General features: G+C 50.6%; 7 protein-coding genes across 7 annotated transcripts; 6 read left to right on the forward strand and 1 right to left on the reverse strand.

The window, feature by feature from the left end:
- Window positions 1-533: 533 nt before the first annotated feature.
- On the forward strand, window positions 534-1,931 carry AFUA_4G08590 (EVE domain-containing protein; the record flags this gene model as incomplete). Its single annotated transcript, XM_746875.1, has 5 exons — window positions 534-587; window positions 865-1,000; window positions 1,077-1,337; window positions 1,482-1,598; window positions 1,666-1,931. The coding sequence occupies 5 exons, from the start codon at window positions 534-536 to the stop codon at window positions 1,929-1,931; spliced, it is 834 nt and encodes a 277-aa protein (XP_751968.1).
- A 503-nt stretch (window positions 1,932-2,434) lies between these two features.
- AFUA_4G08600 (aldehyde dehydrogenase family protein) lies at window positions 2,435-4,196 on the forward strand (the record flags this gene model as incomplete). Its single annotated transcript, XM_746874.1, has 3 exons — window positions 2,435-2,706; window positions 2,757-2,956; window positions 3,016-4,196. 3 exons carry the CDS (start codon window positions 2,435-2,437, stop codon window positions 4,194-4,196), a joined length of 1,653 nt encoding a protein of 550 aa, XP_751967.1.
- Window positions 4,197-7,044: 2,848 nt separating this feature from the next.
- AFUA_4G08610 (SMP-30/gluconolactonase/LRE family protein) lies at window positions 7,045-9,928 on the forward strand. Its single transcript, XM_077804605.1, has 5 exons — window positions 7,045-7,876; window positions 7,946-8,090; window positions 8,180-8,340; window positions 8,397-8,552; window positions 8,626-9,928. The coding sequence occupies exons 2-5, from the start codon at window positions 8,058-8,060 to the stop codon at window positions 9,212-9,214; spliced, it is 939 nt and encodes a 312-aa protein (XP_077660751.1). The 5' UTR covers window positions 7,045-7,876; window positions 7,946-8,057; the 3' UTR covers window positions 9,215-9,928.
- Window positions 9,929-15,368: 5,440 nt separating this feature from the next.
- AFUA_4G08620 (uncharacterized protein) lies at window positions 15,369-16,847 on the forward strand (the record flags this gene model as incomplete). The annotated part of the gene is made up of 1 exon (XM_746872.1): window positions 15,369-16,847. One exon carries the CDS (start codon window positions 15,369-15,371, stop codon window positions 16,845-16,847), a length of 1,479 nt encoding a protein of 492 aa, XP_751965.1.
- A 1,443-nt stretch (window positions 16,848-18,290) lies between these two features.
- On the forward strand, window positions 18,291-19,844 carry phyA (histidine phosphatase family protein; the record flags this gene model as incomplete). The annotated part of the gene is made up of 2 exons (XM_746871.2): window positions 18,291-18,436; window positions 18,494-19,844. The coding sequence occupies 2 exons, from the start codon at window positions 18,291-18,293 to the stop codon at window positions 19,842-19,844; spliced, it is 1,497 nt and encodes a 498-aa protein (XP_751964.2).
- A 177-nt stretch (window positions 19,845-20,021) lies between these two features.
- On the forward strand, window positions 20,022-21,092 carry AFUA_4G08634 (uncharacterized protein; the record flags this gene model as incomplete). The annotated part of the gene is made up of 3 exons (XM_001481513.1): window positions 20,022-20,296; window positions 20,345-20,456; window positions 20,730-21,092. 3 exons carry the CDS (start codon window positions 20,022-20,024, stop codon window positions 21,090-21,092), a joined length of 750 nt encoding a protein of 249 aa, XP_001481563.1.
- Window positions 21,093-21,202: 110 nt separating this feature from the next.
- Window positions 21,203-21,705, reverse strand: AFUA_4G08640 (uncharacterized protein; the record flags this gene model as incomplete). The annotated part of the gene is made up of 3 exons (XM_001481514.2): window positions 21,442-21,705; window positions 21,325-21,389; window positions 21,203-21,267 (listed from the first exon to the last, which is right to left on the reverse strand). Exons 1-3 carry the CDS (start codon window positions 21,582-21,584, stop codon window positions 21,203-21,205), a joined length of 273 nt encoding a protein of 90 aa, XP_001481564.1. The 5' UTR covers window positions 21,585-21,705.
- Between the last annotated feature and the right edge of the window lie 17 nt (window positions 21,706-21,722).

The raw sequence follows: 21,722 nt of genomic DNA on the forward strand, positions 1-21,722 counted from the left end.
TCATGTGACCGGTTAGGGCGACCCACTCATGAGCTTCCGTCGCGTCCTGTTGAAGCTGGACCGTCAATCCAATGTCTCTTCTGAGGAGGCGCGAGTAAAGCTTCCATTCAAGCTGTGTCCAGACCGGTGTTGTCGATACCATAGTAGTCTCCAAATATTCTATCTTTTCATCCTATTTACTATATTAGAACAACAAGGGTGCTAATTAGTCTTGAGGTGAGTCAACTGCCATCGCTATTCTCTCTGTATCAACGTCCTCCCTTTCATGTTCCTTTCCCCTCTCCCCACGGGTGTTCCCGCACCCAATGGCAGGTTTCGCACTGAATGTTTGTTATGCATCTCGGCGCGTCCAGAAAACTGATCCAGTGTCATGTCTTGCCCGTTGTCACAGTATCCCCCCTGCCTGTCTTCTTACTGGCTGATGTATGCTCTATTTTTGCATCTTGTTTTGATTATTTCTTTCCCATCATCCCGTGAACATCCTTGAGCACAGTTCTCAGCTCATCACCTCAAGTTTCCAGGAAGAAATTAAAATGGGCCGAAAGCGCAAGTCCGAAGGCGCTGCCGATAGCAACCCTCCAAAGAGAGTGCGTAAGCCTAATTTCAATGCGGATTTCCTCTTCATTGGTCTCTCCATCGATTCCAAGCTGCCCAGCGCGTCATGCGAGGGCCATAGTTGCCGTCAATCCGCGAATGTGCGATTCTCGGCAGCTTGAACGCATCGTTATCAAATCCATCGATATGCCTGTCTACTGTCCTAGCTCTGTCTCTATCCATAGAAATACGATTGCTCACTCAGGCTACCGGAAAAGGGCGATAAAAACTTGGGATGAACATGCACTAATATTGACTCTTCGTTTTTAGCCTGCAATTGATCCTTACACGGGCGAGCCCAGGAAAAGAGGTCGTCCCAGAAAGTATCCGCCTGGTCAGGAGCCACCACCTCCTCCGGGACCCAAAAGAGGCCGAGGCCGTCCCCGAAAGGACGGGACCATCAGATGTAAGATGCCTGAACGGAACAATCAACTAGACGCCGTCGCATTGAAATTCTTCTGTGAGACTGACTGCGCCTGAAGCCCCAAATTCGGCACCCGAAACTCCCCAGGGCCCGAAGCGACCAGTGGGAAGACCCAGGAAAAACCCCGTACAGAACGGAACCGAGACACCATCGCGACCGATACTCTCAGAATCGGAAGAGCCGAAAATTGATGATGAGGAGAGTGACCGGTCATATTGGTTGATGAAGGCAGAGCCTGAGTCGCGCATGGAGAAAGGAGTTGATGTCAAGTTTTCCATTGATGATCTGCAGGCGGCTGAGAAGCCAGAGCCGTGGGATGGTAAGTCTCTGGATTCTGGTCCCCTTCAATACAATGGAATGCTGGATCGGAGCTGACTCTACTCTTCCTCAGGCGTCCGCAACCCTGTCGGTAAGGGTGTATGAGGGAATGGCCATTACAGAATACAAGCTTACGGAACGATAGCACGGAATCACATTCGGGCGATGAAGAAGGGTGATTACGCTTTTTTCTATCATTCCAACTGCAAAGTGCCTGGAGTCGTAGGCATGATGGAAATTGTGCAAGAACACACACCAGATGGTTCGTCTTCGACCAGAATCATATGTTCGAGCCCGGTAGCTAACGTATACTTTGGCGCATCATACAGAGTCTGCATTCGACCCTGCTCACCCGTACTACGACCCAAAGTCGAAAAGAGACAACCCAAAATGGGAAGTCGTTCACGTCGAGTTCCGTCGCAAATTCAAGAAGATGGTCACACTCAACGACCTCAAGGCTCACGCGACGCCCGGCGGTCCTCTTGAGGATCTACAAGTTCTGAAGCAGACTCGACTCAGCGTTTCCTCTGTGACGCCAGCACAATGGAAGTTCATTCTGGGGTTGGCGGGCGAGTCATCAGAGTCCGCGGAATAAAAGATACAGAGTATTATGTATTCAAAATTGTCTTGGCTCGCTGGTATAAATCAAGGGTGCATGGGTCTTTGGGATGTCTCATTTGTACATTTCATAAGCCATTATCTTCTAGTACTGGAAATGCGACAGGTTCGCATCATTGGTATATTATCGTATCATTCCGTAAGCCAGCTTGCAGCACCTGAGACATGCTACCAATATGCCAGAAGAAAGATTCCAGACTTTGAAGGTAACTCCGCAAAGGGTCGTTTGCCTGGGAAGAGTAAGTGTATCCGATGTTACTGGGACGGCCCAGAAAAAGCCCAGTAGAAACCCACTTGGCCGCGGCGACTTTATCGAATGAGAGAGATTTATTTATCTACGCAGCTATCTTCAAGCTGGTTATCGGCAGGCGGGGAAAGCTGACTGTCTGGATCATTCCTGAATTTGTCAGTTCTTGCATGCACAAAATAAATACACCCTACCTCTTCGCCACAACTTCCTCTTTGCTCCGAAGATTGCATATGAACATCCCCTCTTTTCTCCTCCGACTGCGCCTGCGCTGTCTCCATCCTACTACTCCGCTTCACATCCCTTCCACTCTCCGTAGCATCATCCCCAACAACCCCACCTTCTCTCATCGACACTTCCACAGCACTCGTATCATCATGTCGGACGTTGTGCTTCAACTGACAGCTCCCAACGGGCGCAAGTACTCGCAGCCGATTGGTTTATTCATCAACAATGAGTTTGTTCCGTCCAAGTCAGGCGAGAAGTTCGCCACGATCAATCCTTCGTAAGTTTGTAGCTCCCTACAGCGACTCGACAGACTAGCTGACGGAACAGGGACGAGTCTGAAATTGCTTCCGTCTATGCTGCGGGGGAGGAGGATATTGATATCGCCGTCAAGGCAGCCCGGAAGGCTCTTAAGGATCCTTCCTGGAAGATGTTGCCAGCTACCGATCGGGGGAACCTGATGTTGAAGCTGGCGGATCTGGTAGAGCAGCACCGGGAGACTTTGGCGACCATTGAGACTTGGGATAACGGTGTGCTTCCACTTTTTGGTCTGCCTGCCTCGGGTTGAGTATCCACTGACGTCCTTCAGGAAAACCATACTCTGTCGCATTTAATGATGACCTCGGAGAAGTCATCAACACCATCAGATACTGTGCCGGATGGGCCGACAAGGTCCACGGACAGACGATCAGCACCACTTCAGCGAAATTCGCTTACACGCTCCGTCAGCCGATCGGTGTGGTCGGCCAGATCATCCCCTGGAACTTCCCTCTGGCCATGGCTGCTTGGAAGCTCGGCCCTGCCCTGGCATGTGGTAACACCGTCGTGATGAAGCCTGCTGAACAGACTCCCCTGAGTATTCTCTACCTGGCCACTCTGATCAAGGAAGCGGGCTTTCCCCCGGGTGTGGTCAACATTCTGAATGGCTTCGGTCGAGTCGCGGGCAGCGCCCTCGTGAACCACCCTGATGTGGACAAGGTTGCCTTTACCGGGTCGACTGCGACCGGTCGCGAGATCATGAAGATGGCCGCCGGCACTATGAAGAACATCACCCTGGAGACTGGTGGCAAGTCTCCACTGCTGGTCTTTGATGACGCGGATCTGGAGCAGTCGGCCAAGTGGGCGCACATTGGCATCATGTACAACCAGGGACAGGTGTGCACTGCGACCTCGCGGATCCTTGTTCACGAGTCCGTCTATGACCGATTCGTTACTCTGTTCAAGGAAGCCGTGGCGACAACCAGCAAGGTTGGCGATCCATTCGCCGACGACACCTTCCAGGGACCCCAGGTTACCAAAGCCCAGTATGAGCGGGTGCTCTCTTACATCGAGGCTGGCAAGAATGAGGGCGCCACCCTTGTTGCCGGTGGCGAGCCCTACAAGAACGTCAAGGACGGCAAAGGCTTTTTCATCGCACCGACCATCTTCACCAACGTCAAGGACGACATGCGGATCTACCGCGAAGAGGTTTTCGGCCCATTTGTCGTGATCTCAAGCTTCAAGACCGAGGAGGAGGCCATCACTCGGGCCAACGACACGACCTACGGGCTGGGTGCAGCTGTCTTCACCAAGGATATTGAGCGGGCGCACCGCGTGGCTTCGGAGATCGAAGCCGGCATGGTCTGGATCAATAGCAGCAATGACAGCGACTTCCGTGTCCCCTTTGGTGGCGTGAAGCAGAGCGGTATTGGTCGGGAACTGGGCGAGGCGGGTCTCGAGGCATACACGCAGATCAAGGCCGTTCACGTCAATTTGGGAACCAAGCTGTAGTTATCACATGAGCAACTCATCTTAGCCAGCAAATATGATTCCTACGGAGTAGCCTTGGTGGAAAGAACCGGCTTCTACAGGAGCAGTTCAACTCCTTTTCATCCAGCATTTCGCGGGCACTATTTCCTCGTCAACTAATCATTAGATGTGTATACACAGCTCTTCCTCTCGCAAGCAGCCAGCAGCATTTGCAGAAAATAGGCTCACCACAAGGCAACTTTCCTCGAACCACCTCTCCCCCATCTACCAACCCACCCACTCTCAAACAAACCCAAGGCACCTGCATCCCATCCCCTCCAATGCACATTTCCATCCATTTTCAGCGAATACTAATCCATCCTCTGTACCCTCGCACTCAACCAACGCCCAACAAATCTCCACCCAGCGTAGGCAAGGTAGCGCACATGCACGAAATTCAAATAAGATAACCCAATTGCAGCCAACCTCAAAAACTCCGCATTACGTCCAGTCTAAATCTCCAGTCAGAGCCAGTAAGCAAATGAGGCGGGTGGAATTATAATTGTTCAATCGATCGCGGTTGGAGGATTGTGTAACGTGTACCCACGGTCCTCGAAAGTGTCGTGGCAAGCCGTTACTCGCCATTGGCGTCCTTGCCTTGGATGCGGTGCGATGCAACATGATGCAGGGTGTGAAATGCAAGGCTGCGTTGCGCTGCGTGAGCGCAGTGCACCCGCTGCTTGTGCTAGCTTGGGTAGTACCGAAGTGGGTTGTTGGCTAGGTCCTCGTCTTGATACTGTTATTGCTGCGCTCGTGCTCTGAGAATCACTCGAGTAAGTACCTTGCGTGGTATGTAGCGATAGTGAGTGGTTAGTCTGGTAGATCTGGGGTCAGTTCAATGTCTATCGCCTCGTTTGGTTACCTACCAACTGGCGAGGCCGATGTACTCCATACCTAGCATGTAGGAGTGAGTACCTTAGGTACCTAAGGTACCTAGGTTCCTTACAAACGCACTGGTACCGTAAGTTAACACGCACACACCCGTACCAACTGGTAAGCGCAGATAATCAGATAGCAGCTAATGTAGCTAAGCTGCATGCCCAACGCACCACAGACTGTGCTAAGTTTATTTAACTAGAGGTGACCCTGCTCTGCTCCTTTCTTTCAGGCTTGCAGCTGCATGAAGAATCAATCATGTGAACTGAAGCATGGCTGGTTGTTATTTATTTATTTCAATCCAAGCTGACAATGTGCCTACATACTAGGTACCTTCGGTACCCTCCACACTACGCCAAGCCACCACTCCAAGCAGAGTGTCTGTCATATCTCTATTTACGGAGTATAAAACTTGAGCAGTCAGTATGACCTCTCAGGTTCCATCACAACGGTCGGAGCCGTCATTACTTAGCAGTTCGACAGCCTCACCGCATTTTCATATGTGTGGTGTCGATTCTCGACCGCCTCCCTGCAGCGGTCGGTGTCTCGGTAGTGGATCAACATTTTCTTCCCGAGTTAAGTTTGCAGGTCACTGTCAGGCAGCGACAGGTGCCTAGTTCTCTGTTCCAGATGCTCCGGCGTACATCCTCTATTTCGTGCTCTGACTCATCATCCCGTTGCACGACTTATGCAGCTTGGACGTTGGGCCGGCCAAGCAAGTGCGGCCAGTGCTACTGCATAAGGTTGCTGGACGGATCGTACGCAGCCATTCCTTTTCCAATAATGTTTTCTTTCAAATTGGCGAGTAAGATTGCTCACTTGCGGAGCAGCTACGGTGCAAGGAACTGGTTGGGCGTGGAGAAATGCATGATGTTCAATTGAACGGACATCCTGTGCATGGTCTCCAAGCCCGTTGATGATCGTCGAAGCAGGGAAAAGGACGAGTCAGTTTTGGATGCTGCCTGTACAGAGTAGTCGTATATTAGATGACAACAATTGCCCCTAGTCCATTTTTGAGGTAGAGATGTCCATGTCCACAGCCAGACCGCTTGAATTAGCTGGCCGAAGGTTGGTATGTCACTTAGCGAATGTTTATTAGATTACCTGGATAGGCGCTACTTAGTGGTTAATAGTAAGCCCAGCTTCATTCGAAATCCTTCTGGTGGTCATAAGTCCCCAGGGGCAGTAGCTGCTAAAGGATCGAATACGCCGTGGCCTCATTTCTGATCCATCTCCGACAATTTCATGCAGGAGATAATCAAAACACGGCACACAGGCCGCCTCGAGGCGCAAGAACCGGTGATCAATGCTGCGAATAATGCAGAGTGACATGTCCTCGCAACGGTTGTGCGTCAGATTTTTTGACGCCCACGCATTTTTGAGTTGAACAGAAATAAGCAAACTGGCGAACCGCCGTTGGAAAAAGTCCGCGTGCCTGAACCATGAATGGATGTACTCTGAATCCGTTATCATAGGCCAGAAACTGGAACGAGAGGCTAGAAATGTCCCGGGATTTGTTAGCTGTTATCGCAAACTTCAAAGATGTCTATCACTTCCCGCTACTCCGTAAACTATCAGCTGTCACGCTGGACAAGCGATAGTTTGACATTGGACAGGATGGGTGGCCCCATAGAGTCGACGATCGGATCGCTTCCTATTTGCTTGGATGGCTCCAATTCCTTGGATGGGATACTTTTCTCTGTTTCTCCACTGCGATGGGCTAACTCTTGGTCTGGATTCGGATCTAGGGCAAAAGGAGGCGCAAGGCAGGAAGTCTGCCGGACTCCGGCAACCGGCCACCTCCTTGGGAAAGGTAATACGCCATACGCCATGCCATATGGTGCACTCTAGGTATCCATTGATACGGGCGCTGAGGGTCTGTACCATCACTGATGAGCGGTCTCTACTCCTATCTAATGACTGCTGATTGCTCACTTCTTTTTTGGGGGGCCTTGTATTATCGTTGTAAGATAGAATGGAATGATTGACGTGATGTTCGAACTACCTAAGATAGAGGGTACCTACGAGGCAGAAGATGGTGGTTGTCATCCTAGGCTAGATTCGGAAGCGTAGGCGAAAGAGTATCCTTCAACAATCATTTGAACTGAAGCTCACAAGGATTTAGCAATTATATCCCCTGGATAGATAACCGACCCCTACAACATTAGTTTAGGGGGAACGCGCAACCTCGTAAACTAATGTTGTAGGGTTGGTCATAAGCTGGACTGAGTTAGCAACGGGTCTTGGTGTCGTTCCAGTTGATTGGATGTCTGTTCCCGAAGGATCAAGGTTCCGACTTCCCGTCGTGAGAGGAAGAGTTTCAACTCTCAGGAAGCAACTATCTCCCGCTAGTGAACGGGAATATCTGTCAAAAGAGTCTCCAAATTGTTCTCAACCATCCAACAAGCAGTGACTGTGAAGCCTTTAAGAACTCTGATGATTGTCGTCACGTACCTGCAACCTACCAGACTGAAGCCAAGACAAGACTGAGATTGTCGCTCCGGAGTTCGAACTATTGAGTCTGCTGGCCCACTGACAATCATCTGCCTTACCTCGAGTGAAAAGAGTCCGGAACTTACGGAATGATGGACCGAGTGAGTGGACGTGATGGATAAAGGCAGTGGATAAATTGAAGAGATTGGATTGTGGGGGTTCGTCTTGGCATTGACATCCCACGTAGCCGGTCACAGAGACTATTGATTCTTGAGCTCAATACCTCTCCATCGCCATTGCTCAGTTTGTCGACGGCTGTCGTTGATCATTAGTGACAACTAGAGCTTTTGAAAGTCAGTCTCGGAGCAGTTTTGTTGGCTTTTGCCGTCATCATCCTGACCGCAAGTTGACCGGATCCGCAGAGATCATCCTTTTGGCACGATCCAGACAAGGCAAACTTTTCCACTTCGTTACGTGGCCTGTCAGCGGCTCGAAACAGTATTCGAACAAGGAAGTCCAAAATCAAGAATCATCATGGCCGGATTTCAGAAGTGGACGGTCACTGAGGTATGCATCTCAAACACCACCGCTGTAGCTGTTATGTACAGCGTATCAGTTGTAGACGAAGCGCACAATCTCATCCTTTTTGTTGCTAGCCCTACATCGACATAGCAGGTACCCTGCTCGAGGGCCCATTTCACGATGAGGCCAGAAACGAGTTTCGTTTTGTCGACATCTGGGACCAGAAGTTGTACATTCTTGATTTAGCCAAGGGTCCGGATTCTTTAAAAGTAATAGACACAGCTTCTCCTCTTGGGTAGGTATATGCTTCCAAATAACCTCAATGGCTCATTCGCTGAGCGAGACATGCAGTGTCACCGCCAATATAGCGAATGGCGGAGATGATCACAAGGATCTAATAGTCGTAGCCGCCAAACACGGCTATGCCCTTGCTGACCGCAACACTGGGCAGCTGTCGTACATCCGCAAGGTCTGGGACGAGCAGGAGGACCCGGAGAAAGCCCGTCGGTGAGTCTGATCATCTGACGGAACCCGTCTTTGGGCATAGAAGTTGACTCGTTCCGAATGCTCTCTGTACCAGAATGCGTTTCAATGACGGAGCCGTCGACAGTCATGGGCGGTTCTGGGCCGGATCGATGAATGATCCCAAAGTCCAGAAACCAACCAACGAGGGCGTCTTGTTCAGGCTGGACCCCGACCTGCAGTTGCATCGTATGGTCGAAGGGGTGTCCATTCCCAACGGGATCGGCTGGAACCTCCGAGACGACACCATGTACTTTACCGACTCGCCCACGGCGAAGATCTTCGCCTTTGACTTTGACGCCAGCACGGGAACTATCAGTAACCGCAGAGTGCACTATGATGTTGGCGAGCCTATGGAACCCGATGGTTTCGCCATCGACGAGGAAGGATGCATCTGGAGCGCGATTTACGGGGGCGGGAAGATCATCCGCATCTCCCCGGAGGGCAAGCTTATTGGCGAGATCTCATTCCCAACCAGGAACATCACCTGTCCAACCTTTGTAGGTACCGAACTATTTGTCACCACGGCCAAAGACGATGTCAACGATGAGCAATTCCCAGAGTCTGTCCGTTATGGTGGGCGGGTCTATCGAATTGACGTGGGGGTTAGGGGCAAGCCGAAAAACGAGTTCCGGTTCCAGAAGTAGTTTTCCAATTGCCGAGGGACACGTCAATAGTCATGAATATACGCATGGGACTTTCGATAGTCGCCCATAGCTCCAACTTTTTTCCAGCATTGTGAGAACCCTACCAGCTTTCAGAAAAGACATGTGCACCTTGCGAGTATAAGTCTACACTCATCCATTGATCATGTGTCCCACAACATGGTATTTGTATTTGGAAACGAGGCGTTCGACAAGCTTACTGTCAATGTCGTAGACTGAGTTTGATCTGCGGTTTCCAATGGAGGCCTGGAAGCTATCAAGAAGTCGACCAACAGACCTATTTCGGCCCAGAGTCCGACAACAGGTCGAAGACCGGGTAGTCAACGCACATCATTTGATATGCAACAGCCAGTCAAGAGAGGATCGAGACAACGCAAGGCCAGAATCACACGGCAATGCAATGATATAAAAAGCAGACCCAGACTTCCTCGTCTGGCAGAATTAAGCCCAAATAGATAAGCAACAGATGAGAAAGAAGACCTATTTTTGGGTCTGCCACATGCGTGAGATACGTCCATGTCCCAGTGATCGTGGATGCATGAGAGATCCCAACTGCAGGCGGAAATGCCCAAGGTTGGTGGCAACATTCTAACCATAAGAGGAGTGAGTCACACAGACTGCTGTATCTGGCACTGCATGGTCAACAATCAGGATCGACTGTTCTTTCCTTTATGGTCGTAATAAGGATTCAGGGTCTACGGACTCCATCATGCCTTTCAGACACATTTTGCCAACACATGATACCAGAGCTGCACATGGCTGCACTGATTTGTGCGCCCTCTAGATATCAATCTATCTTATTAGTCTTCTTCTCCAGAAGAGGTCAATGCCACATCATCCATTAATAAGTTGTTGGATGGAGTCAACCACTGAGATAAAAAGGTGCCCAGAAAACTGATTCTACCTAGTATACTTATAGAGCAGCAACGGTTCAACAAGATGATTCGCTTGTCTATTCCTTCTATTTTTCTAGCGCTATGTAGTTCGCTCATACCAATGCCCGCGTGACTATGGTTAGCTGCTTACCAAACATTATCGTCCGCTATGAGTAGTTAGTGAATCCAGTTCTCGGAATAGGCACAGCAGCAGACTAATACAGTCACCCGCAGAGGATGCGGATTCTGCCAACAGTATCTGATGAGGCATACAGATCGCTGGCAACCCAATGACAGGATATTGATTTAGCACGCTTGTGGAAAGCGGGATTTGTAGTTGAGGTCGCCTCTTAACAGGCGCTTGGAGCGGTAGGTTGCGGTTTCAGAGGGAAAAAGCAAAGTGCGCGGGATGAAGGATTTCTAGGTTTGAAGTGAGAGGGACGGAGGGATCTTGAGTTCCGTCGATGGACTACGGAGTACATTGGTCACTTTTAGTCTTTGCTTCTTCATCACTCTAATTTAGGTAAGTAAATAAGGGGAGAGGTAAGCATGGGATCTCATAAACTAGGTTGAACCCCTATCACGCTGTACCAATAGATAGGACATGGATTATATATGCAGATAATTGGTCACCTTGCCGAAAATAATCAAATGCTATTTATTCCAGTGCTATTTCTCAACAAATGAAACAAGGCTCAGGGGCTAAGGTAAGGTTGCTATCTATGGTGTACCGAGGACTATCCCGAAAACTAGAATAGAGACAACAATCACATCCCCTTGGAAGGATTCGCTTAACCAACCTACTAGCGCCAGCTGAACACGCGCATTTACATTTCAATATTGAATGCAGTCCCAATTTTGAATAGCGCTGCCCACTAGTCAAAAGCTAAAAGTACTTGGTAACATCGAGACTTGGGAACTACGATACAGTGCATACATTCACTGCCAAGTCGCCAGTTGAGTGAGATTATATCCCCTCAGTCAGCTGTGCCTGGATTCAAACTCCACTTCCCTCTTCCCATCATCCACAGATCAGGCAGGATTCGAGGTTCAGGAGGCCATGCACATTTTCGACGATATCTCGTCAGCAGTTATTTTCATGGATCAGCTAGTGAGACAGGGCTCTACTATGAAGTACATGAAGCTGCCACTATGTCCCATAGAATACACTACAGCCTGAACGTGGGACGTAGGAGGTATGATATCATGAATATGACTCTATCTCATTGAGAGGTACTCCAGTGTAGATCTCCAGCGCATGCATAATACAAAGTACATAGTGACAATCCACCCTTTCATCCAGCCAGGGCAGTGGAATTGACCTAACTTTTGATTACTAACAACCCCGAAGTATAACTAAGTACGGAGTGGCCCCCAAGTCAATGGTACATCTGATACACAAATTCAAAAAGAAAGGACAAGGGATCATCGTACCGAGTCGTGTAACGCACCGGAGCAGGATTAGCTGTAGGCTATCCGAGAGCTTAAAACACATACGATGGTGCAGGCACCAAAAAAAAGGAATTATAGAATAATTTCCAAAGTAGACTTTCCACCTTTGACCAATCATGTCTCCGAAATTCTTAGAATTCTCGGGATTGGTTTTGATTTCGAAATTGCGCTGCAGATAATTTATCTTCTGCTGCAGATCATTACTGACGGAGCTTCAAGCCTTCCACCTCATATGATCACCTTAGTCGACCAATGTGGGTGTCGCATCTGATATTGTGGTCAAGCACGTATCTCCTCTAGTGCGTTTCCATGAGGCGATCCACTCTTCTTCTAGAAAGTGTACTACTGGACTTCTACCAAAGTACGAGGTTTCAAATGTCGGACTTGAGATATATCACATTGCCGGCGGTACCACATCGACAATTACAGGATCACTCGAAATCCCGATTCCTACCTACCAAGGTGAGACTTGCTGTGTCGCATGTCAAAAGCACGAGTAAATGCTGCGCAACATGAACAATAAGTACTTTTTAAGTTGCTGAGTTGCAACATTTGGAGTTAGCCTCGCCTCTCCCGCCGTGATATACGACTTGATTTGCCCATTCTACTGTCTACGTGCGTATGTTTTGTTTGAGGTGGAAGCTTATATGCAGCTCATTTGTCGTACATTAGGGCATTTGTGCAGCATGCAGCCGGCCGATTCTGGGTTTCGGCCAAATCAGCCAGGAATATTTTGCCATCAGGCAACCGATGATGTGTCCGCCCTCTTTTGTCCTCCGGCTTTCAGACTGCGAAGAGACTGCCGAACTGGGACGCTCGTCAAGCGTTTACTAGAGTGCAGACTCTGATGATTGATATTCGCTTGTCTTTGGAGGATATCTGTTTTGCTTATTTTGCCTTGCGTGTCTCACCATGTGGTGCTCATCAGCACTTCTAATGATGCCCAGATGCCCAATGATGTAGCCGAGACTCTTGTCCCAGGGACGGTCCGAGATTGCCTGCAGAGTATGCTAAGTCCGAATCTGATTGGAGCTCAAAGAATCTGCGCTACTGCCGTGTGCCAAGTGGCAAGCATTTTACCATGCCTTTTGTCATGAACAGCAGGCTGCAGAACTGTTTTGAGGCCACTAGCACAGAGAAATTATCAGAAAGACCGTTTCCGCATCCTGACAGATGCAGTTGCCAGAGTGTTTTGAAACGAAAGGACCAATTCGCCTCCTCCATATGGCGCAGCCAAGAGGAAGAGAGTACCCAGGAGACGCGTGAAAGGATCCAGCAACGACTGCATGCATGCACAACATCCGAATCCATCCCAGCTCGTCAGCTGGCTGGGCCCACTGGGGCCAAGCACTAGGTAAACTTTCAGTCTCTGGCCCCAATCCCATATGCCGGCCGGAGACTAATGGGGCCCTTGTTTTAGTGCCTTCGCTGGCGGCGTGGCATTATGGCATGGCCTTTGTGGTCTTGGCTGGCGTTCAAGCTGCATTAGGGAGTACGGCACAGAGTCGGATCAAGGCTATCGATCCAGTCTGGTATATGTGAGGTCTCATGATACGACCCCCCGTCCGCCACGAGGCAAGTGTTTCTAAGTGTGGGCCTCAACCGTTTGACAATTCACTAACTCGTTCAGCCTTCGATATCCCTGCGACACAGATTCACAAGGAGTAATTCACTGTAGCCCGGAGTATTGTACTTAATATCAATGTAATTTGCATTGGACAGATCAAATGAATGTTAATCTAAACAGCGACAAGCCAAGTGTAGATGCGCGAAACAACCGGGTGACTGTCGTCTGATTTATCAGGGCCAGACTGAATTCTATCACATAACCATATATTGGATGTAGTGACCAGGTGGTGACATGTCTCGTGCGCTGTTGATCTTGCTCAATATCTGGCTGGTGATGCTATAATAGCGGTAAGTAACTATGCCTGTACTGAATATGTATCTGAGATAATATTGGTAATACACTAAGAATATGCGGAGTAGCGGTACTTTGTGTCATGTAGCAGGACTCCACCCGATCCTGTCCGCGCCCATGGTGACGGGTGCCTTTTAGCATTTGGGCTTTGACTATGACCAGGTCAATGCTTCGAGAGTGACCCTACTTACCCTACAAAACAAGCTCAACGCTGGAAAACCGAACTATTACTGGAAATCTTTAAACAACAACAACAACTGTGATTGTAGCAGCAGCACACCATCCCTCGATCGTCAGATGTCTTGCGCGATCAGTTCCAGTTCGACCTAGAGCCAAGGTAAAGTACACAGTATCTTTGTAGTAGAGCGGGTCTGCAGTCTCTTGCCTATTTTCCGCTACCTCTCTGTCCGTCATAGGTTGAACCGCCTTCCCCAAATTTACCCAATTTCAGGGTGGGGAGTGACGTTGAATCTCACAGACTTCCAGCTCCAATTTCAATCCAGCCAGGACCCGACCCGTGAACACCAACAGTCGCGTTCCGATTCCCCGGCCCCATCCATATAGCGTTCCCTCCTCTTAGGTAGTCAGACATGCGGTGTCGACCCTAGAAAGGACTGTCTCGGTAAGCAGTGGCTTCGATACATATCTTAGTAGGTTCAGGATTACCTTATTAGGTGGGTATATCCGTCAGAAGCAGTTTTCTCTTCGTGAGTGCGTGATAAGGTTTTCAATATCAATAATGACACCCATGCCCTATGCCTATGTCCTATGTACTATGTACTATGTACTGTAGGTCAAAGTCTAGAACTTACCAGGAGATGGTGTTGGATACTCCGTAGATATGTTTGTTACTAGTCGAATGTGACTGACGGTTAAGTCAAGCAGTGCTACCGACAGCCAGTTCCCATGCCTGCGGTTCCCGAGCGGGTCTGTCCCAGGCTCCCAGGCTCCCATTGCCAGGCCCAGTATTAGTATTAGTATTACTGCCATCCCCACCGGGCTCCACTCATTTCCTACTTCCCCCCGTCTCCTACTATGAGGGACTGTTCACCGCTTGATCTGCTACTGTCTAGGTACTGTCTGTTGCCAACGGTCCTCCAAGGTGCCTGTCAGTCAGTCAAAATTATCACTGGGTATTATTATTGTCATCTCGACTATGGTAGGTAAGGTACTTTGGGCCTTGGTGCTGTGCAAGTGTCATGTCTCTCGAAAAAAATAATAATAATAAATAAATAAATAAAAAAAAAATACAACTTAACCGTAATAATAATAAATGATAATATTAGAGAAAAAAAAATGTCCATGTTGAATTATCACTCTGGAACTGTCTGATTCCATCCAATTTCTCCCTGCTACTACTTCTCCAGGCACTGCTACTTAATTCTAGTTTGCATGTTCGATCATCACCTTATCTTCTTCCTATCCTCTTCTGCACCGCGATTGTGTCCTAGGGTTATATTGATTTGCTTCCGCCCCCAGCTGGATACCTCCTGCTTCTGCACATACTTCCTCTGGCCCCTTCTGATCTAATCTCCGTCGTCTCCTGTTGTATTTGATCACTCTTCCCAAGAGAACGTAGGCTGAGTGTCTATATTCCTCTGACTCACGACTCCTCTTCATCGAATTTATCGTCGTCTTTCTTCTCTCATCTTATACTCGACTCTCACCCGCCAAACTGGCTACTCTAGGGATCAGCGTGTTGAATACTACCTCCTACTCCAATCCTGTGCATCTTCCTTATCAATATAAGCCGCTGTCTGGCTATCATATTCCCCAGCCTACCGGCTCCCTCTCTCACTCTCCTCTCTCCGATATCAACTGGGAGAGGGGGGGCCCTGCGTCATGCCCCAACTCTCAGCGACAGTCTCGGGAAAGTAAGCAGGAGCACATGTCGCACACTCCACCGGCTTCTGAACCGTTGAAGGACGACCATCTCCGCACAGACTCATGCAGATTATCCGAAAAGAAGCGACCTCGTGTAGACGATGATTCTCACTCTTCCGAGGTCCATGATCTCGTGCGTCCTCGGCCGCTCTCATGGCGCCCTTCGGCTCCGGTGGAGCCCCCGTTGCAAGCTGCCCAGCTTCGTTCTCTTGGAGTGCTCTCCATACTGAATTCCCCCACAAAATCTGCTCCTCCTTGTCTGGTATCTTCGGGGGGAGATAACCTGAGTCTGGTCAGACATCAGTCGTCTGCCCCTCCATGTTCTCCTTCTGCACCTGCTTCTCATGTCCGACTGCATTCATCGCCAACGCTTCGTCTAGCTTCGCCCTCGATACATCCTGCCAAACAGCAATCGCTCTCCCCTGGTTCGGTGAACCGTCAGATTCTCTCGCCTGTCTCCCCCACATCTCGGTTTGTCGGAGCCGGAGGGCCGTATGCTAGAAAGCACAGTGCTATGCAGTCTCCCCTAGCTCAGGAGTCACGGCCGGGATTGTATCCGTTGTCCTCTGGGTCGCCTCTGCCGCTGGAAAATGCGACAGTGAACCCGAATCATGGGCCCGAAACCATAGCCCCAGTACCCGTGTCCATCCACTCTACCCAACCCTTCCACAGTCGGGGGACGAGCGTGAACCCGACCCCTACTCCCAACTCCCAAGAGAGGAGCCCCACGACTCCTCTTTCCATTTATGGTACGCTCGGTCGATCATCGCCAGCAATCGTGGGGATGCCCATCTCACAATCTGCGCCAGCGTTCGCCAATTCCCAGGTATACGGAACGTCAGAACCGGTCAGTCGATTGCCATCTGTTGTCGGTGATAGGCCGGCAGGAGACGAGCAGCCCACGATGGGAGGACCCACGGATGTTCCACCTCTGCCTGGAATGATTCCCTGCATTTTGGACCTCAAGTCCGGGTCATCCAGCCAGGCAGAGAAGCGGAAGGCAAACAGCGATGCCTCGAGACGATTCCGCAATCGGAAGAGAAATGAGATGCAGATGGAGCAAAAGATCACGGCCCAACAGGACGAGATTCGGAAACAGCAGGAGGCACTGCACAAACAGGCGCAGGAGATTCGGGAGCTGATGCAGCAACGCGATTATTATCGATCCGAGCGGAACTTTTACCGAGAGCATGCCGCCCGCCTCATACCACCGGGGCAGCAGCTTCCACCGCGGCCACCGTCCCCTCAAGCGTACCGTCCGATTCCCGAACGGGAAGCTGAGACAACGTGGTCCGCTGCAGAGACCAGAGCTGCCATGAATGCTACAGGAGGGTCACCCGGAAAACCGTCAGCCTCCAACGCAGTTCCGGGATCCCCTGTCGGACGAGAAGGCTGGCACAACGGTGTCTCATACCCAGTGACTGCTCATGACCAACAGGGGAAGCAACTGCCCCAGCTGTCCGAGAATTGGACGCGTTCCTAGCAGACCGACCTGTGAGTCGTTGCCTATATCCGCGGAGAGCTTAACCTCTCCGGATTATGTAGTATCCTTTTCATTTGTCATTTCTCTTATTGTGTCGTCCTCAAGATTGTTACTGCCACTTTCCTTGGATATAAGCATCGTGCTTGCATTGGGAGCGTTCTCGGCGAGAAAGAAATTCGCATCCTCATTTTGACTGTGGCTGAAAAGCCGAGAAGCTTATATTCATCGAGCCTTTTCTAGGAATGTTCTTGGGTTTTTGGGAGGCCAAATTGTGATCTAGCTGACTTGAGATTGCTGCAAGTGACCCTCATTTTTGTACATAGCTCAGAAAGCCGTCCTTGATTTGGCAGGCGTTGGATAAGAACCTGGTGATTACCTTTGGTTGACTTCGTCCGTTCCACACATCCATCCAACTCACTCAATCTAGCTGGTCGTCCATCTGTGCATTCATACCATCACATGCTGGTGTGACAACAGCGACCCCGTTGGCTCGAGCCGTCACCGCTGATCCGTGACTCCAATGCATCTCCTGCATTTATTTCAGTCAGTGTAGCGCACGCCACCAAACGAGGAAACACGCCGCGCGATGATCGTCATCCCTAATTTCTCTGAAACATCGTTTCCGCTGTTAGCCGCCGACTCATCATCTGGAGAATTCATGTGTGCCATATCGCGAGCAACGATAATCCGAGTTGAGGAAGAGGCATGGATAATGCTGTATGGATCACATCGCGTTGTTCTGGAAATGGTCTCTTGCACACGCTGCGATGAGAGAGATTCCGATTGGTCGTGTTGAGATATATCTATATATGTCGGTATATACATAGATTCAAGTATTACTCTCGAACAGGCAGATTAGCCTTTGCGACAGTGGGTCTGGGCAATAGGGCTGTTAGAGCGCCATCTATTCTCTGACTCTCTGCGAAGTATTGGTTTACCTGGACAGTATGGAGCGTACTGTGTAAGTCACATATTGTTAAGACATTTTGATTCACGGAGCATTCCAGGGCACGAAGGTCCCCACCTTTGTTCCGCACCCCCCAAGGTCGGTCTCCCAGGCGAGCGATTCAATTTCAGGCCGTCAGTCGAAGGCTGCCAGGCACTTTCCAACCACAACAACAGTTGCACCCACGTGGTTTCCCGCCCAGCGGCCCCAGCCTATCAGGCACTCGCACATCACCACACATTGGGTTATCCAAACATTTACCTCCGGTATCTCTCCTTCGATGAAGCTTCTGTGTGCTCTCATCCTCGGTTCGGGAAACCCATCCCCTGCTCTCACGCGACAGAGTCACGAATCGCTCCACCGACGATAGGCTACTCGTCCTGTAAACCAGCTGATTGTCTACCGGTGTGGTGCGACGGGTAAGCTGGGCTCCACTAGGCTCAGACCCCCCGTTTCGTATGCGGAAGGGGAGTGCGATGTGAGTCGGGCGGGAAGAGATGAAAAAGCTATATAATGGCCGGCGTGTCCGGCGAGGGGAGGATGGTTTCCCGATCAGATTCAACGACGGAGGAATCGCAACCCTAATTGTCGGTATCATGGTGACTCTGACTTTCCTGCTTTCGGCGGCGTATCTGCTTTCTGGGTGAGTGGCTTGGATCTATTGCTCGGATAGGGCTGTGGTGCTGATTCTGAAACGGAGTAGAGTGTCTGCGGCACCTAGTTCTGCTGGCTCCAAGTCCTGCGATACGGTAGACCTCGGGTACCAGTGCTCCCCTGCGACTTCTCATCTATGGGGCCAGTACTCGCCATTCTTTTCGCTCGAGGACGAGCTGTCCGTGTCGAGTAAGCTTCCCAAGGATTGCCGGATCACCTTGGTACAGGTGCTATCGCGCCATGGAGCGCGGTACCCAACCAGCTCCAAGAGCAAAAAGTATAAGAAGCTTGTGACGGCGATCCAGGCCAATGCCACCGACTTCAAGGGCAAGTTTGCCTTTTTGAAGACGTACAACTATACTCTGGGTGCGGATGACCTCACTCCCTTTGGGGAGCAGCAGCTGGTGAACTCGGGCATCAAGTTCTACCAGAGGTACAAGGCTCTGGCGCGCAGTGTGGTGCCGTTTATTCGCGCCTCAGGCTCGGACCGGGTTATTGCCTCGGGAGAGAAGTTCATCGAGGGGTTCCAGCAGGCGAAGCTGGCTGATCCTGGCGCGACGAACCGCGCCGCTCCGGCGATTAGTGTGATTATTCCGGAGAGCGAGACGTTCAACAATACGCTGGACCACGGTGTGTGCACGAAGTTTGAGGCGAGTCAGCTGGGAGATGAGGTTGCGGCCAATTTCACTGCGCTCTTTGCACCCGACATCCGAGCTCGCGCCGAGAAGCATCTTCCTGGCGTGACGCTGACAGACGAGGACGTTGTCAGTCTAATGGACATGTGTTCGTTTGATACGGTAGCGCGCACCAGCGACGCAAGTCAGCTGTCACCGTTCTGTCAACTCTTCACTCACAATGAGTGGAAGAAGTACAACTACCTTCAGTCCTTGGGCAAGTACTACGGCTACGGCGCAGGCAACCCTCTGGGACCGGCTCAGGGGATAGGGTTCACCAACGAGCTGATTGCCCGGTTGACTCGTTCGCCAGTGCAGGACCACACCAGCACTAACTCGACTCTAGTCTCCAACCCGGCCACCTTCCCGTTGAACGCTACCATGTACGTCGACTTTTCACACGACAACAGCATGGTTTCCATCTTCTTTGCATTGGGCCTGTACAACGGCACTGAACCCTTGTCCCGGACCTCGGTGGAAAGCGCCAAGGAATTGGATGGGTATTCTGCATCCTGGGTGGTGCCTTTCGGCGCGCGAGCCTACTTCGAGACGATGCAATGCAAGTCGGAAAAGGAGCCTCTTGTTCGCGCTTTGATTAATGACCGGGTTGTGCCACTGCATGGCTGCGATGTGGACAAGCTGGGGCGATGCAAGCTGAATGACTTTGTCAAGGGATTGAGTTGGGCCAGATCTGGGGGCAACTGGGGAGAGTGCTTTAGTTGAGATGTCATTGTTATGCTATACTCCAATAGACCGTTGCTTAGCCATTCACTTCACTTTGCTCGAACCGCCTGCCGTGTTCCTCGCCTTCTCACTTCCAAACTCCTATCCTTCTCTTCATCACGCTCACCTCTCATTCAGTCGCATCTACACTCAAGGGCTTACAGCAGTACATGCAAAATGCCCATCTACGACATAACCCACTACCTCCCTATCCAAACACCCCCACCCCCCGAAACCGACGAAGCCTACTACACCAAACCCATCCTCGTCCTCATCGTCTCCCACCGAATCAACACCTGGAACAAGTATCTTTCTCTCATCCGCAAACTCCAGCGCGAGGCCCGCCTCCTCTGCGTCACAAACGTCTACGACCTGAACGAGCTGGTCGACCAGCACGCAGACGAGATTGCCGGATTTATCGCCACAACGGGGGATATCATGCTCGCGGACGAGTCTGTTCCCGTCCTCCCACCTCGTCTAACCGTACGCAACAACCCAAGCTCCAGCTCAAACTCAAACTCAGCAGCTGAAACCGAGTCTGAAACCGGAGGAATGATAGAGGGCCTCCCCACCCGCCTCTCCACCCTCCTCAAACACCACGCGTACTCCCTCGTCTTTGCCTTCTAGTTCCCCCGCGCAGCAGTCAAATACCCCACTTCCTTTACAGCCTTCATGCAGGTCCACTTCAGCGTCAACTGGACCGTGGCAGGGCCGTCGCGGCAGCGGGTCGCGATGGAACTGCAGACACATAGCCTGGGCATGTAGCGGCGAGGAACTACCGCCGGTGGTTCAATATCCGGAGGGGTGTTTCTGCGGGGGGTCCCAAGGCACGAGAAAGTGTTGGTAAGCTGCGAAGATGGAGAGATCGAGTTTGGGGAAGGGGAGAGGATGAATCGGTGGACGCTTTGGCATCGGCGGCCATGGATTGAGACGCCGGACACGGTAGTTGGGGAGTGGGATGAGAATCAGTCTGAGGGCGAGGTTGCTGGTGACGAGGAGGGAAGCGAGGAGATTGAAGAAGATGACGGCGGAGCTGATGAAGATGGAGATGGGGAGGACAACGATGAAAAGCTTCGTGCCGACTGCGCTGTAGCCATCCACGAGGTGAAACTCGCGAACGAGACTGAAACCGAAACCGAGGACGGAGGAAGAAGCTATGTCCCCTTTATCGGTCACTTGGAGGACAGCCGCTCGATGGCCTCGTTGATACTAGGGATATGCGGTGTTGAGATGGACGATTCTGAATAGTCGGCTTTCTGCAATTTGGACTTGGGATATATGGTACATCAAAGGCATCAAGACAGAAACAAAAATCAACTAATGTACAACTTTATTTATTAAAAAAAAAAAAAAAAATTCTATTCCTTCTCCTTTTCCTCCGTAGACGGCCTCCCTAGCCGTTTCGGTTTACTATTCCCATATGCTACACAAATAACAACATCAGCTCAACTCAATTCTCATAACAAGGAGAAGCACATACTCCGATCATACAACACCCACGACGTATACAGGAATATCGGCAGCGCCACAATAGTCGATAACCACCTATCATCACATCATCAGTTCAGTACCGAAAGCAGAGCTGGCTAGAACTTACCGTCTAGCGGCAACTTTGTACTCCTTCGTCTGCCGGATATCTGTGATCTGGGCTTGGGTCCGCGGGCGGGTGGTTCGTCGCTGCGAGAGGGTTTGCGGGTCGACGATGACTCTGGGTTTTGAGGTGGAGGTTGATTCTGTCATTGTTTTACTTTTCCGGTTGGGTTTATAAGGTACTACGAAGTAGGACAGGATGAAGCTGATACAGGGAATGAACTGTTACAAGGCCAAGGAGCGAGATGTCAAGGAGTGTGCGGTTGGCGGAAAAGCTTGCCTTGGTGC

This window comes from Aspergillus fumigatus, chromosome 4, assembly GCF_000002655.1.
Source record: "Aspergillus fumigatus Af293 chromosome 4, whole genome shotgun sequence".
Lineage (NCBI taxonomy): Eukaryota > Fungi > Ascomycota > Eurotiomycetes > Eurotiales > Aspergillaceae > Aspergillus > Aspergillus fumigatus.

Excerpts from the sequence above, each read along its gene's own strand:
- AFUA_4G08610 (XM_077804605.1), top strand. The coding sequence starts at position 8,058 with ATGGCCGGATTTCAGAAGTGGACGGTCACTGAG. Across the intron at positions 8,091-8,179 it reads AGAAGTGGACGGTCACTGAG|CCCTACATCGACATAGCAGG; the intron begins GTATGCATCTCA and ends TTTTGTTGCTAG. Across the intron at positions 8,341-8,396 it reads GACACAGCTTCTCCTCTTGG|TGTCACCGCCAATATAGCGA; the intron begins GTAGGTATATGC and ends CGAGACATGCAG.